General features: G+C 49.5%; 1 protein-coding gene across 3 annotated transcripts in view; it reads left to right on the plus strand.

The window, feature by feature from the left end:
• SUSD6 (sushi domain containing 6) overlaps positions 1–14,928 on the plus strand; it is a 95,081-nt gene that overhangs the window by 40,703 nt on the left and 39,450 nt on the right. For 2 of the 3 annotated variants that reach the window (XM_027552268.1, XM_027552270.1), the window contains exon 2: positions 2,376–2,580. In XM_027552268.1, coding sequence (XP_027408069.1) covers positions 2,460–2,580 — 121 coding nt within the window. In that variant the 5' untranslated portion in view covers positions 2,376–2,459. Of the gene's footprint in view, positions 1–1,936; positions 2,097–2,375; positions 2,581–14,928 lie in introns of all 3 variants that reach the window. The other variant, XM_027552269.1, reaches the window with a different exon arrangement.

The following is a 14,928-nucleotide window of genomic DNA, read 5'->3' on the forward strand; positions in this document are numbered from 1 at the left end:
CTCTAGCGTCTCCTGGGAGTGTAGGGTTCCATTGCTCCCAGCCACTTGTAGTTAATGTGTTCCTTCTCCACTGGACACTTCGTTTAGTAGTCTGTCTAGCATCGCCTCTTCTGGGTAGTCTTTCCTGATTGCCTCCACTCATGCACGGAACAGTGAGCACCACCCTGATCTGGCCTCGTCCATTCTCTGCAGAAGTGCTTCTGCACGTGCTGTCATGTGGCAATAGCAGGTGTCCTTCTCCATGATCCACTTGTTCTTCCCTTGCGGGGTGGTGAGTGCCTGCCCAGGTTACCCGCTGTGGCTGCATGTACAGTGGCAGCACCAGGGATCCATTGCTAACTGGCTGGCGGCCTGGGCATAACCTTTTAACTCTCTGAACCTTAGTTTTGACTTCTTTCAGAAGAGGAGATGAAGCCTGATGACCTCTAAGGTCTCCTCTGATGCTCAGATCTTATTCATAATTATGATAGCAACAGGTGCCATTGTTTACTGAGGACTTGCAAAGTGCCAGGCACTGTTTTGAGCACTTTGTCTGATCCTAAGGTGTTCATTGGTAGGACTGATGTTGAAGCTGAAACTCCGTTACTTTGGCTACCTGATGTGAAGAGCTGACTCATTTGAAAAGACCCTGATGCTGGGAAAGATTGAGGGCAGGAGAAGGGAATGACAGAGGATGAGATGGTTGGATGGCATCACCAACTCAATGCACATGGGTTTGGGTGGACTCCGGGAGTTGGTGATGGACAGGGAAGCCTGGTGTGCTGAGGTTCATGGGGTCGCAAAGAGTCAGACACTACTGAGGGACTGAACTGAACTGAATCCTTACATCAGCCCTATGAAGATGATTGTATGGTTACTCTCTCCATTTTACAGATGAGAAAACTGAGCCTCAGAAAGTAAATTGGCCACAAGTCATAATAGAGGAAAGAGATTTGAATTCTGGCATTCTGACTCTACCATTCTTAGCTACATAACTCTTTTTACACATTTACACACACGTGGTTTTGTGTACCCTTTTGGGTCACTAGCAGACTCCATCCCTAGACCTCTCCATGAACCATCCCTGTTGGCCCAAGTTGGAGTCTGGGTAAAAGCTGGGGACAGAGGACTCTACAGTCCCAACCATTGAGGGGTGGTGAGTGAAGACCCAGTGGCTAGCTCTCTTCGTGAGCCCCTTGGTCATGCTCATTGAAGACCCTCATAGCTGCTTTTCCTTTAGACTAAGGCAGTTCATATTGCTGTCTGCAGTACCTCTCTTTAGAAGGGCTGTGTAGGCCTGAGCCAAAGGCTTCATGCATGGATTAAAGTCAGGGCTGGGTGATATCCCTCAGGGACATCCTTTATTATGATTGTAGATGGCAGGCTCGCGTATCTGTTTACATAAACCTGTACTGGAGAAAGAGGTGTGTATGGCGTTTAAGGAGGAAGTGTAACCTTATATTTGGAATATCTTTTATAAACTAGGATAAATGATATCAAATGAGTTAAGTAAAATATAATAGATCTATATCAAAATATATGATCAACCGTTCTGCTTTCCTGAAAGCAAGTGGGAAAAAACCCTTAGAAGTCTTGATCCCTGATTTTTTTTTTTTTTTTTTTTTCTTTTTTAAAGATACTGGTTCCTATTCTTCTTTAAGTCTGTGAGCCAGAGTGGATGGTCAGGCTAGTCAACAGTTAAGCCTCGTTCTCCCCTCAGTGTTTGTCCCATAAAGCCAACAGATGCGGCCTCTGGGGGCGCAGGTGTGTTGGGTGAGCCTTGAGTAATTAGTCCATTTTTGAGATTGGTGGTGGGAGCCAGGTCCCCAGGGGCTCCTGCAGCCTCTGGTGGTTGAGCAGGCCCAGCCAGGGGCTCTTGGCGCCGGCTGTGGCGTTCCTTCTCTAGGCGGTGGTTTCTCCATCTTAGACACGTGTTCTCTCTTTTTTTTCCGGTTAGTTGAACTTGCTCTGAGTCCAGTGGCAAAGGCAGAGGCAAACTCGGGTGCAGCACTCTCCACGTGAACAACCATCTCTTTCCTCCTCTCTGCTGGAGCCCCCACGGCAGGCAGGCAGCAGGGCACTTTCTGAAAGCTTTACCCAGCTTGACGGATCCCCAGGTGAGCCGGCTCTGGTCTCCTTGTCTCGTCACAAGGATCTGGCTCCCAGGTGGTAACCACGCCTGTGGCAGCTTACTATGGGCCTTGGCATTTCCCCAGGGAGGAGTTGAAAAGCCACTTACATGCTTGTCTCTTCTCCTGGCAGTAGGGATTCAGTTGCTAGAATTCTTTCAACTTTGTATGTTACCAAGGCTTCCCTTATCATAAAGGAAGGCCTATTATAACTAACATAGGCTAAAGCTTTCACTTATGTCCTTTTTTTTTTTTTTTTTAAACTAGGTGAATCTACCTGAGGCTGACTTCAGAGTTGTTCCTTCTGGCTTTTACATTTTTCCTTTTAAAAATAACTTGGACGGATAAAAGATGTGCCATGGCAGGATAGCACCAAAGAGCACCTCAGCGTTTGCCGTGGCCTCCGTGGGACATGGAGTGTTCCTTCCCCTGGTGATTCTTAGCACCCTCCTTGGAGACGGACTTGCCTCAGGTAAGCCCCTGCCTGCTGCCTGAGTATGCGAAGGAAAAGACTCAGTACCATTGTTTTCCCAAAGGCTGGGAGAAGGGGATTCTCTGCTTGTGGAGCAGTTAATGGGAGAGCAGAGGGTGGTGGCTTCAGTGCTGGTCCTGCGATACAGCTGAGAGCCAGTCCTGGGGGGCAGGGGTGCTCCAAGGGACCTAGGGAGCCAGCCGGAAGTGGGGGTGTAGGAGCCTACCAGGGGTGACTTAACCATCCCCCTCCCTTAGCCATAGTCACGTATGGGACCGAGGTGTAGGATTCAGAGTGTGATGTGCAGGTAAGGATGCGCACTTTGGAATCCTCTGTGTTCAGGGCCCAGTCCTGCTCTCGCTAGTTCTGTGACCCAGAGCGAGTCTCTGCTTCTGTAAGCCTCAGGTCCCTCACCTGTGCTATAATGACAGAGTTGGGTAATAGTGACATGGACCAGGTAGTGCCCAAAGCCTAAAATATTTACACTTTAAGATATTTGGCCCTTTATGGAGGAGGTTTGCCAACTTACCCCCAGCCCAGAACAAGCGATGCTCACTAAGAATGTGTATGAATGGAGTGGCTGTCAGAGTAAGAAGAAAGAAGGGACTGGGCAGAGCTAGGACGGACCTCAGAGGCTGTGCACTGGCCCAGGGTCGGGCTCACGGCAGCCCTGGGACCAGAGCCCCGCCCAGTGCCTGGCGCACCAGCACGCATGCTCTTCCCCGGCTCCGCTGGGGAGGTGTCCCGGCCTTCCATGGCCGTGTGAGGGCAGAGCTTCTGCCTTCGGCCTCTTTAGCTTCATCGGGCCATCCCTTGTACCCCACCACTTTCTTTTATGGGCTTCCCCCCACCCTCCCATTCCCCACCCCATTTTCCAGCTACCCACACCTTCCCAGCCTTCCATTCAGGGTCTGAAATCAATTATCAGGGACTGATGGTCCCAGACTGGCTGGATAAAGGGATTATTATTCTCCAGTATGGAAAAAATATAAGTCTGTAGTGTGGGCTCAGACCGGGATGGGAAAATTGGCTCTGTTGTTTTCTTTCCCTCCCCATCTGCAAAGAATCCTTCCTCCCCTGCCGTCCCACCGCCTCCGCCCAGTCTTTTTATTCCCCATAAAACCTGTGTACTGGCGTGAGCAGGGTGCAGACAGGGGAAGGGGTTTCACCATTACTTCGTTCGAGTGCACCAAGTTGTGATATTTTTTCCTCTCTGGAGTGGTTTCTGGTGGAAGGAGGTGCCCACAGCTTGGCCTGAAACCCAGAGCACACCTGTATGGCCGAGCCTGCATGAGTGGTGTGTCAGGCAAGCTTGCCAAGAAACCAAGACTCTCAGATAATCTGAAGTCGAGGAAAGGCATTCAGGTCAGGAAAGGTCTCTTCCTGCATTTCTTACCTGTTCCTATAGCTGCTCTTAAACACCCATTCCAGAGGCATTATAATGAGATGCTTGTTACCCAGAGAGCTCTAGTAGATATCTTCATGTGTCCTGGCACAAACGTGACTGCAAGAGTCTCACTGGGCAGAGGTCAGCAGGCGTCCTCTGGAGGTGATTGGTCTGCATAGTCTCTGGTTGTAAATACCACTAGCATGCCTAGTATTGGTCATAATTGCTCAGGTTTAGAAGAAAAGCATCATGAAGAGGCACTTGAGAGTTCTGGGGTAAAGCTCTACGTAAAGTGATGTATGTCATGTCCCTAGTTCAGTTTTCTGTCCTGGTTTCTCTTATCTGCAGCCATCGATTTGGAGTTATAATGGAGATAGGGTTACAGAGGATTGGTTCAGCTTGCCCCTTGGTCATATCTTTAGCAGAGACGGAGAGAGTTAATGAAAGTTCCCTTTTTCAGAGTGGCAAAAGGAAGCGTGTCTTACTCTTCATACCTGGGCACAGTCTGCAGGGGAAGACCAGGTCTAAAAAGAAGGCCTGTGCTCATGCTACCCAACTTGCCTTTCTTGGGCTGGAGAGGAATTAGCATCCCCGCTGTGTAGGAGCCTCTCCCAGGTCTCTTTGCTTGTGACTTTAAGAAACTTGCTGTATGTATGACCTCAGGTAAATCCCTTGACCTCTTGGTGTCACCTATAAAACGGAAATACAACACTTGAGGATGTTAGGTGGGTGTTGTGTGGACTAATAAAAATGATTGGAAGGCGCTTGACATATAAAGTGCTCTGTGTAATTTTAAATAATAACAACAGCAGATTTGGTATGTGACCTCCTGTTGAGTCACTCTGGGCGGGAGGCTTCATGTGGATGACGTCCTCTTCTGTCTTTAAAAAACAAAACCGGAGAGACTTCCCAGGTGGTCTAATGGTCATGCTCCCAATGCAGGGGGCCTGGGTTCGACCCCTGGTCAGGGAACTAGATCCCGCATGCCACCACTAAAGATTCCTCATGCCACAACTAAGACCTGGAGCAGCCAAATAAAGTAAATAAATATTTAAAAAGCAAAACAAAACTGGAGATGTAGAGTCACTTCTTGGGTTGAGGATAAGGGGTTGGGAGGAAGTGTCAAACCTGACCAGTTAGGGAAGGATTGATTCCGTCCAGAATCCCTTTCGCCTTCCATGTTTGCATAGTTGGATGGTCCCAAGCCAGCTGCCTTGCTGACTTGTATAAAAAGCTTTTAATTTCCATTCTGTCTCTGTTCTGAGCAATTTTATTGAAAAAACTTAGTATTTTGTTTCTGATTTTTTTCCCGTTGCTGTGACACTTAATGGCTGTGTTCAAAATCACACAAGCACCTAAAGCAAGGAAGGCAGAGTGATAAAGCTAGGTGCTTAGTGTTCACTGAAGATGGAAAATGTTGAGAGCTCGACTCTCAGGGGGATGGTGTGGCTTTGGCCCTTAGCATCACTCTGGCAGAGAGATGTTGGCAGGTGGCCCTGGCTCACCTCACCGTCTCCGAAGGGACTTGGAGTCCGAGGTAACATACACTGAGCTGGGAAGAGAGGACAGGTAGGGAAGTGATGTGTACGGAGCATCATTTGCGTGTCAGGCTCCGTGGTATCACGTAAAAGCTCTCAGAATGCCCGTGATCTACATGGTCCTGTAACGTTTTTACAAATGAGAAACCGAGGCCAAGGGAGTTTCGGTAACTTGCACTGCCGAGGGAGTTTCAGTAACTTGCACTGCCGGTAAGCGGCAGACAGTTGTAGGTGGGGAAGCTGGCTGGGATTTGTACCCAGTCTGTCTGACTCTGTTGCCCATGCTCTTGCTGAGAACCACACTACCTCTGCTGAGTGGCCGGCTTCTCTGAGACCTGTTTCTTGTACTGCTCTCTGTTGGAGCGCTCAGATCAGCATCCTTCAGAGGATAACTTTGACAGAGGAAGAGAGACACCATCTGTTTTCCTTTCTGGATGAAAGATGCAGGAGTCATCTCTGGGTTACCCTGTCTGCCTCTGTGGTTGTCTCTGCTCTTTTCTGTAATGACCCGTGGTTGTTTGGGTCCCAGTTCAGGCACAGGGTTTGCCAAGGCAGTTCTATTTTTGGAAAGGAACAATAGGGACCACAGCAAATTGTTTGCTAAATGAAGTTCCCAAAACATCCGCAGAGCATCTTCCTGTCAGCTGCCAACCATGCTGAGGACGTGATGTAATCTCTCCATGGTGTAATTACCTGTGACTATAAAAAGACTTGGGGATTGTGGTAGGAGGCTGGGTGGGTCATTATAGAGCTGGCTGAACCCTGGCATCATGAAAAGACGTTGAGAAATTGCCCTCTGCTTGCTGATTGTTGTGCCATGATTAGAACACCGCCAGTGCATGGTATGAGCTTTGCACTGTGACTTCCGAACAAAACAAGCCACAAGTCTACCAGACTGAACACCTCAGTGACTCTCCTCTGGGTTAAAGCCTCATTAAACACACATTCCACCTCCCAAACAAAGGTGCCCCACTACTCTGGTCCTTAAATACAAGCTTACAGGTTATCCTTACCCACATCTTTCTGTAAAAGAGGGTCACAGGGTGCTAATAAAAAAAAAAAAAACTAGGTGAGTGCTCAGTCTTTAATTGTTCTAGGTAGGTTTGTAGATGAATTCTTTCACCACCTCTCACCGACTGGGAGATTCCTTTCTTCTTCATCACCCCAGCAGCACCTACAAGGGTGTGAGCAGTCCTCCCATTCCAGGTGGCTGATACTGGTGTAGTCAGCTGCCTGGACTGTGGCCAGATCAGGAGTGACCTTGGCCGCCGCGTGTTCAGCTTTGGAGCCTAGAGGAACGGCAGTGTTTAGCGACGACTGTTCCGCAGTGTGCTGTGACTGAGAGGGATGCCTGCTGCTGGGTCTCCCTGCCCTGTTTACCCAGCTCACCTTAAGCCAGCCTACAGTTTGAACTCTCCACGAAGAGGATGAGTACTGCCTCGGTGCCTCACTGCCTGCCTTACCTTGGATAATCTTGCTGACCTCGTTGTCGGTATTTCGCTAGAATAGGGAAGACAGTAGATAATCTTACTTCATACAATTGTTGTGAGGATTAAATAAGATGGTACATACGAAGCACTTAGGACATTGATTGGCGTACAGAGAAGTAATTGCCAGGTGTGAGGACCAGACTCTAGCACCAGTTGATACCAGTCTGCACTTTTGACACCACAGCTGATTAGCTCTGTTGGAAGGTGCTCCTTGTTTCTTCCGTGTCTCTTGGATTCTTTTGGATTCAGTTTAGCGCAGCATCCTGAGTATATTTAGACACATACGGATGAGTTCTCCCCAGTTCGCATGCCCCTGATTCTCAAATGCCGCCTGTTGGCATCTCACACGTGAAGCCAAGCAGAAAAGAGCAGCGGTGGCCCTTTGCAGTGCTGGGGCTGAGAGTCAGCTGGGTCATCTCACAGTCAGTCCTTCCCTTCAGTGAGGCTGTCTTGTTGGCATCTCAGAGCCGGGATTCCCTCAAAGCTGCTGGTACTTTTGTTAGGTACATTGTTAGGAATGTCCAGAGGGTTTTTGAAACCTTAACAAAGTGAGAATGCCAGAGGTCTGTTCTTTGATTTTTGGACTGTGCTGGGTCGTCGTCGTGGTACGTGGCTTTCTCTAGTTGTGGCCCGCCTTGTTGCTTCTCTTGTTGCGGAGCACAGGCTCTGAGGAGTGCATGAGCTCTCTGGTTGTGGCAGTCAGGTTCAGTTGTGGCTCAGGGGCTTTAGTTGCCCACAGCATGTGGGAATCTTAGTTCCCTGACCAGGGATTGAATCTGTGTCCCTTGAATTACAGGGTGAATTCTCAGCCACTGGACCACCAGGGAAGTCCCCCAAGGGTCTGCTCTTTAAAGAGGTATTTCATCAGCACAGTGATATGAAAGCAGGGTTATATTCTACAGAATCTCTAAACACATCTAGGAGAATACAAGATGGAATTAAAAATTAAGAACTCTCTTCTCGTCTCTCCGTTTTGGTAGTGCTTTTGCCTCCTCCTACTTTCCTTAGCTGTGTTTGACAGCATTCATTTTTGTAAGAGTCTTTGTCCTACCCAGGTTCACTTGTTTCCCTAGAGACAAGGTTTTCCCCCCGTTTTAACTGCTTTAACTTGTTAGCTTTGCCAGTAGCCAAATCTTTTAAAAGTACAACTGTTTAATCATTCAGAATTCTGGGAAGTAGTGCAGAGAAGATAAACAGATTCTCTTCAAGGTTTATTCTTTGCACAGCGTTTTTTCTTCTCAAATTCACAAAAAGTATTTTAGCTGTTTAAGCCAAGGAGGGGAAATGTGTTTCAGGAAGTTATGGCCAAGAACTCCTGCAAGATTGTAAAATAATTTGGCTCTGGCCTTTGTTACTCTGAGTAGCCAGCAAGTGACACTTTATATAATACAAATGTCCTGACTATCAGTTCTTCACATTCAGTAGATACAGGTCTCCCTGGGAGAACGCGGGACCTGTGTATTTATTATCACTGGCTTGAGTTCCAACAGCTCAGCCTTGTTGACTCTGGCAGTGGGAGGCGTAAGAGAATGTTGTTGGGATTGTCATGCACCAGACAAGGACAAACAGGGCGTGGGCAGCCACCTGTCAATATTTGCTGAGCACCTATCTCGACACTTCGAGGTGCGGGGCCAACAGGAGAGGAGCCTTGGATGTTTCTGCTTCCCAGTTGGTCTCATTACTTTGGAGGCTAGATTGCAGAGGACCCAGTGCAGCCACACTCAGGCTCCTGATGACGATGCATGCTTGCTCCAGATGGCTTACTTATGGCCTATGAAGTTAGCTGGTGACATCAGTGGATTGTGTGGCCCTCTGATTTGTCCCCATCATGCAGTGGAACTTAATCTTAGTTCATGTTCTTTCTTCTTGGCTTTATGAAAGTTTGCACATAAGCTCCTTGAAGTCAGGGACAGTGTCCTTTGTACTTTGTTATAACCAGGCCAGGGATCGTCCTGGGGAGGTGGGGGTGGGAGGGGTCACTCCTGGTAGCCCTGTGCAGGGTCATGGTCCGTCCTGTGTGTGAGGACAGGCAGGACGAGTCCCTGGCCCTGTGAGCAGCAGCAGCCTAATCAGTGGTTCCCCGTAAGACTCTCTCCATCCTTCCTGGCAGTGGAGAAGGATGTGGAAGTGTCTTCATGCTTTAGAGGGTGAATGTAGGGGGGTGGGTCTTCTGAGAGGAAGGGAGTGGGGCTGGGCAGGCCGCCCAGACGAGTTCATCATCCAGTGTGTTAAATTTCAGCCTGAGCGAGAGTCTCTGAACCCAGTGAGGGTTCCCTTGGGTGACAAGGAGCAAGGAGAGGTAGGCTTTCATTACATGTGGGAGTGACGTCGTGTGCAGTAATGGATGTGCGAACCGTGCTGGCCCTAAACTTACCCTGACATTGGAGAGGGAGACGGCAGCTGGATGGATTTGGCTTCCCTTCCCCGTCCACAGCTCCCTCTACATCTGTCCTTAAAGTCGAGGCTGAGGGGACTCCTTATTCCCCTTTCCCTGAGCACTAGAACCTTCAAGCCTGTCTTTACACTGTTCTTTCAGTGGCTAGATTTCCTGTAGCTAGAAGCCCGCTGTCTCCCCTCCCTCCCCTTCTCCCTTCACTTCATCCTTTAAGATGCAGTTCAAAGTCAGCTCCTCTGAGACAGCACCCATCCCCTTACTACTAGAATAAATAAGGTCTGAGGGAAGGAGAGTTAGGCTACATGTGTATTTGCTGAATGGTATAAGCAGGAGCTCTTGGTCTCAGCCCTTTCTCTTTGGAGAATGTCAGAGAGTTTTCCCTATGAACAGGATTCCGATTACGAGGGTCTTGACCATCTTTGATTATTGAAGGGACTAGACAGCTCATTAAGGCTTCTGGGGAATTCCTGCTTTGGGGAACCTGAACCCTTTGTCTGCAGATCATGATACACAAACCCCATGGACTTGTTCCAGACCCTAACACCCAGGGTTGCCATGGAACAGATTGGGTTTTGTGTTTTCGTAAGCGACATCAACTCATTTAGCAAGTGTGTGTTGATGATATAAGGCAGGCCGGGGTGGGGTGGGGCAGCTGAAGATAGGTAATGCCTTGGAGGACTTTCAGGAACTGGGTACTGGACTGGCTCTTGTTGGAAGTTGTCACATGTAGTCGGTCCTCATGGTCAGCCCGTGAGAGGCGGGTGGCTACAGCCAGGAACAGGACTCTACACCAGAAGGAATGCAGGCGGGGCGGTTTAGACTCTGATATGTCCACTGTTTCTTGTTGAGCTCCCGCCAGGGTTGTGATGGTGCCGGCTCCAATTCTGTAAAATACTCCCTGTGGTCGCTATTGCTGCCCTGGAATACCCACAGGCAGGGCTCTGCTCACGTGCGGATGGTTGAAAGGCCTCTCTGAGGGAGAGGAGTCTACCTAAGACCTGAGGCAAATAGGGGAGACAGATGGCATAGTCAGGTTAAGAATGCAGTCTCTTGGGCCGGGTGGGCCAGTTGGAACCCTGGTTCTGCCGCTCGCGTGTTGTGTAATTTTTAAGACGTCTCTCAGTGTCCCTCAGTCTTGCTACATAATGACGTACATACCACGTGGGGTTATGGTGTGGCCGTCATCACTGTTGTCACGTGATGCCTCAGCCAGCCTGTCGGGGCCAGTCTGGAGGGAGGAGAGGTAGAGAGAGAGAGAGAGAGTTTTGTGTCTGCTGGGCTCACTGGGCTATTCCTTCCTTTGGAACTTGCAGCATCACTTCTGTTGAAACTTTGGAAGTCTGGTATACTCTTTCCTCTAAACTCGTTTGCTGCTTTACCATACTGGTTGAGTGAGTGGTCTCTTCTATTTTGGTGGAGTATGTTTAGAAGCCAAGGTTTCAAAAAAGAAAAGAAGCATAGCCTTGGCCTAAGAGTTCAGAGGTTGGGCTGAGCATCACCAAAAGCACAGTTTGGGGGAAGTACCCAGAGGGGTAAGATGCTGCTGGTGGAGGCAGGTAGGTGCTCTTCCTAGCTGAGTTGTCAGAGCAGTAGAGGAGGGAGAGGGTGGAGGAATAAGCTTGGTGTTAAAGGTCAAAAGGTTAGAGAAAAAAACAAACACCAGTTAATGGATTAAGGGTTGAATGAGTCTAAACAAAGAAATGAGGAGGACTGGAAAAGGGTGTTGCTTTTGTACAAGTCCATGGAGAAGATATGGAGGAGAATGGACTCTTTGCCTGTGGGGACTGGAAGGGACTGGCTGAGTGAGGCCGCCCCTCCAGGCTGGTCCCTCATCCTCTGCGTCTGCCCAGCCAGCCCGTGGGAGGCCTGCCTGACAAGAATGACTTATTTCAGCCAGTCTGGTGCACTGCACGGGGTCCCACATCAGGAATTCCATGGGGAAGTTTCCTCAGGCTTGAGAAGGGAAGGGAGAAGAGGGGAGGAGCGGCTGGCCATGGGCATGCAAGTGTATCCAAGACTGGTCAGCTGGTATCCGGCCAGTGCCTGGAGCTGTTGGGGTGAGGACTCTCCTGTGATTTGATGTGTCCAAGTACAGAGAACCGTCGTGCCTTCTAGTGGAGATGTGTTTCCGCTTTGGCCACCTGGGATGCAGTTCCTTGACCAGGGATCGAACCCCTGCCGTCTGCAGTGGAGGAACAGAGTCTTAACCCCTGAATCACCAGGGACGTCCCCGTGTCTCAAATTTCTTATGAGAGACCTTCAGCAGAGGAACCCGTTCTCCATGCTATTGCTCTCAGCACCTCCTTGTCAGGCACTTGAGAAGCTTTGTGGTCCCTCTTGTTCAGAATTCTGTTACTGGTAACAGAAAGCCCTGGCCCTGCAGGAATAATTAACATTATGAATGATAGGATTAGGTGAGTTAGTACATGTAAAAGTTCTGGGTAAACCATAAAAGTCTATTCCAGTGGAAAGGATTACTGTAATGCTTTTTTTTTTCCTTTAGAGAGCATCTCTTCTCTGAATTGCTCGAAGCACTTGGTTAACACTAACTGGTTAATCCTTCATCCATCCCTGGGCAGAAGGCTGGCTTTTAAATAGCTCACTTTGTATAGATCAAACTAAAGTTTCCAACAGAGCCCCAAATCTTGAATCTAAAGCCCAAATCTGTGGAGTCTAAAGCTTGGATCTCCCAAATGTGAGACTGCCTCACTCCTGGGAACAAAGAAGGTGAGAGAAGAAATGGAGGGATCCTTTAAAAAATTTTTTTTAATTTCCACTGACGTAGTCATGTCAGACAAGGTGGCTGTAGTCAGGATTTTGAGAAGCCTAGAAATCTTCCTCTTGGAAAGACCCATGTTCCTCTTGGAAAGCCCCAGAGTCTTGTTGGGAGTGAGGGCCTGGCATCAGCTAGGGAAGCAGAAGGCTAACCCAGGCACAAGCTAACCCTGGACACAGAGTTCTCTTTAGGCTGTGGTTGGCGGTACCTGAGGCTCCAGATTCTGCACCATAGTGCCAGCCCCACCCCCACCCTGGTACACCCCCATGGAAACCCAGCGTGTCCCAGGATGTGTCAGGGCACGCACCGCTGGTGCCTGTTGCCTTCTGCAGGTCCCATGGCAAGGCCCCAGGGAGGTGGGATCAGGTACCTCCCTGAGTGTCTGGCCTAGGGCAGTTTTCCTGCAGAACAAATACTGCAGCCTGCACTGGGTAGGATGGCATCTGGGCAGATCAGAGTCATGACAGCTTTCTAGTCAGGAAGAGGCCTGGGCTCTTTGACTCACCATTGTCCCTTCTGACGTCTGGTCTCAGCAGTGTAGAGCTGGCAAAGGGAGGTTTTGTTGTGTTTTCATTGCTAGGTAAGGTCCTCCAGGACCATCCAGATGTTTCTTCCCAAGCTCGTGCTTTCCAGCCTCTGGTCACAGCTTCAAGGGCAGTTTGTGTACTTTCTTGTACAAGGTCTTGAACCTAGAAGCAAGGGAAGACAGGCTGAGTTGGAAAGTTCCTCCTTCCTCCAGTGGCAGTTCCGTGGGCTCCTAGCTTGAAGTTCAGGTCATTCAACTGTGCCAGCTAAGAGTCACCGGCTTGTGAGAGAAGCAGCCAGCTGACCCTTATAGATTATATGAACAATTGGGTCTCAAACTTGAGTGTGTGTTCGAATCCTCTGAGGGCCTGGGTTGCTAGGCCTCACCTCCAGAGTTTCTGATTCGTCAGGTCTCAGGTAAGGCCTGACAGTCTGTGTTTCTACTAAGTTCTTACGGACTGCTGCTGATGGTCTGGGGACCACACTCTGAGAACCACCAGTTTGCACTTGGGCTAAAAAAGCCCACTTGACCTTTCCAGAGCAAATTTGATAAGATGTGAACAGAGAGTTGGAGAGGTCACAAACTGCTGGGGATAGAGGAAGGTCAGAAATAGGATGCTGCAGGTGGATCAGCCTAACTTAAAAACTGAGAAGAGGTTAAATGATTAAAGAAGGTGCTGGCTGGGCTCTTACCTTCACCAGTCCAGTTCTTGTCCTTTCCAGCTATCCGACAGAGGGAGGGGCCAGGCCTGGGGAGCCCCAGCGGCATCACTTTGGGCATCTCCTCCCTCCACTTCCTATTCTGCCCTTTTAAGCAGTGGTGAGCTCTGGAAGTTTGTGTTTTAAGTCTTTCCACAGCTTGAGGTCCATGGTACGGAGAGCAGGGTGCTGAGCTGGGGTCCCACGGATCAGCCTGTGCGCCACCTCTCAAGAGCAATAACTGAAGGCCCCTCACTTTGCTCAGGGGCAAGCGCTCTCCAGGGTCCTTTGAGCTTGGATACCCAGCATTCTTTTTTCCTTTTTTGGTTGTGCTGGGTCTCCATTGCTTACGTGTGGGCTTTCTCCATCTGCACAGAGCTGAGGCTACTCTCTAGTTGCAGTGCGTGGGCTGCTCACTGTGGTGGCTTCTCTGGTTGCAGAGCATAGGCTCTAAGCACACGGGCTTCAATAATTGCAATGCGTGGATTTAGTTGCTCTGCTGCATGTGGATCTTCATGGACCAGGGATTGAACCTGTGTTCCCTGCTTTGGAAGACGGATTCTTACCCACTGTACCACCAGGGAAATCCTACCTGGCATTCTTTAATGCCTTCTCTGATGGCTTCCTCAGCAGGGTCAGGAACTTCCGCTTGCTTGTTAACTTTTTTTTTTTTTTTTTTTATTCTTTAATTTGTGTGGAAACTTCTGTTGATATTGAACCAGAATCCCATTGAGGGACTGACTGTCTGAAAGTGAAACCAGAGAAGTTCAGAAATTAGAGTAACTTTACTTTTTAGAGTCTCTGGCCTGTACAGTTATGCTGTCCCATAAAACTGTCCACAGAGGGCTGACTTCGCATCATTGTCAGGTGCTGCTCCCTGTACCCCAGGACGTCACACTCATTGCCAGCAGTGTTTCTGGATGTCTGAGTTCTCATTTCCAGGTGCCCGGAGATGTTGGCCTCCCTTCTGCACTGCCCAGCACAGTGCTCATGGGAGGCCCGTGGAAGTATTAGCTGGTGTATGGAACAGAGGGATGCACCCATGCGCCTCCTTTCCTTTGATTTCTCCCTTCTTACGTTGTGTTCATTGCCCTCCTTTGCCCTCCTCTCCCTCCTCCCTCTCTGCTCGCTTTACCCACTCTGTGTTCTGGCACAGCTGGCCATCAGTGTCTGTGCACTGTGCGTGGAGGGGTTGGGGTGTGCCTGGGGAGTTCCCAGGGGTCCTACCCTAGCCATCTCTGTGAGGAGCACATCCAGGCTCCCTGGTCTTTCCCCTGTTCCCTTCTCTCTTATGCCCACTTTGTGGTAGCTGTGAGTTACAGAATGTTTTCACCATCCTAGGAGAGGTTGCCACTCTTCAGATTGAGTTGGACCCCGTTTGCAGTCTTTATTTCCTGCCCGCTGTATTGGCAAGCTGAAGGACTCCTGGCCTGGAGAAAATTAGCATGTCCTGCCTCAGAACCATCGTCTGGCCCGTCTCCCCAGCCTCTGTCTTGGCTGACTGTCACTTAGCCGCTCTGATCCTGCCTGGGTGGCTT

The sequence above is a fragment of the Bos indicus x Bos taurus genome, chromosome 10, assembly GCF_003369695.1.
Source record: "Bos indicus x Bos taurus breed Angus x Brahman F1 hybrid chromosome 10, Bos_hybrid_MaternalHap_v2.0, whole genome shotgun sequence".
Classification (NCBI taxonomy): domain Eukaryota; kingdom Metazoa; phylum Chordata; class Mammalia; order Artiodactyla; family Bovidae; genus Bos; species Bos indicus x Bos taurus.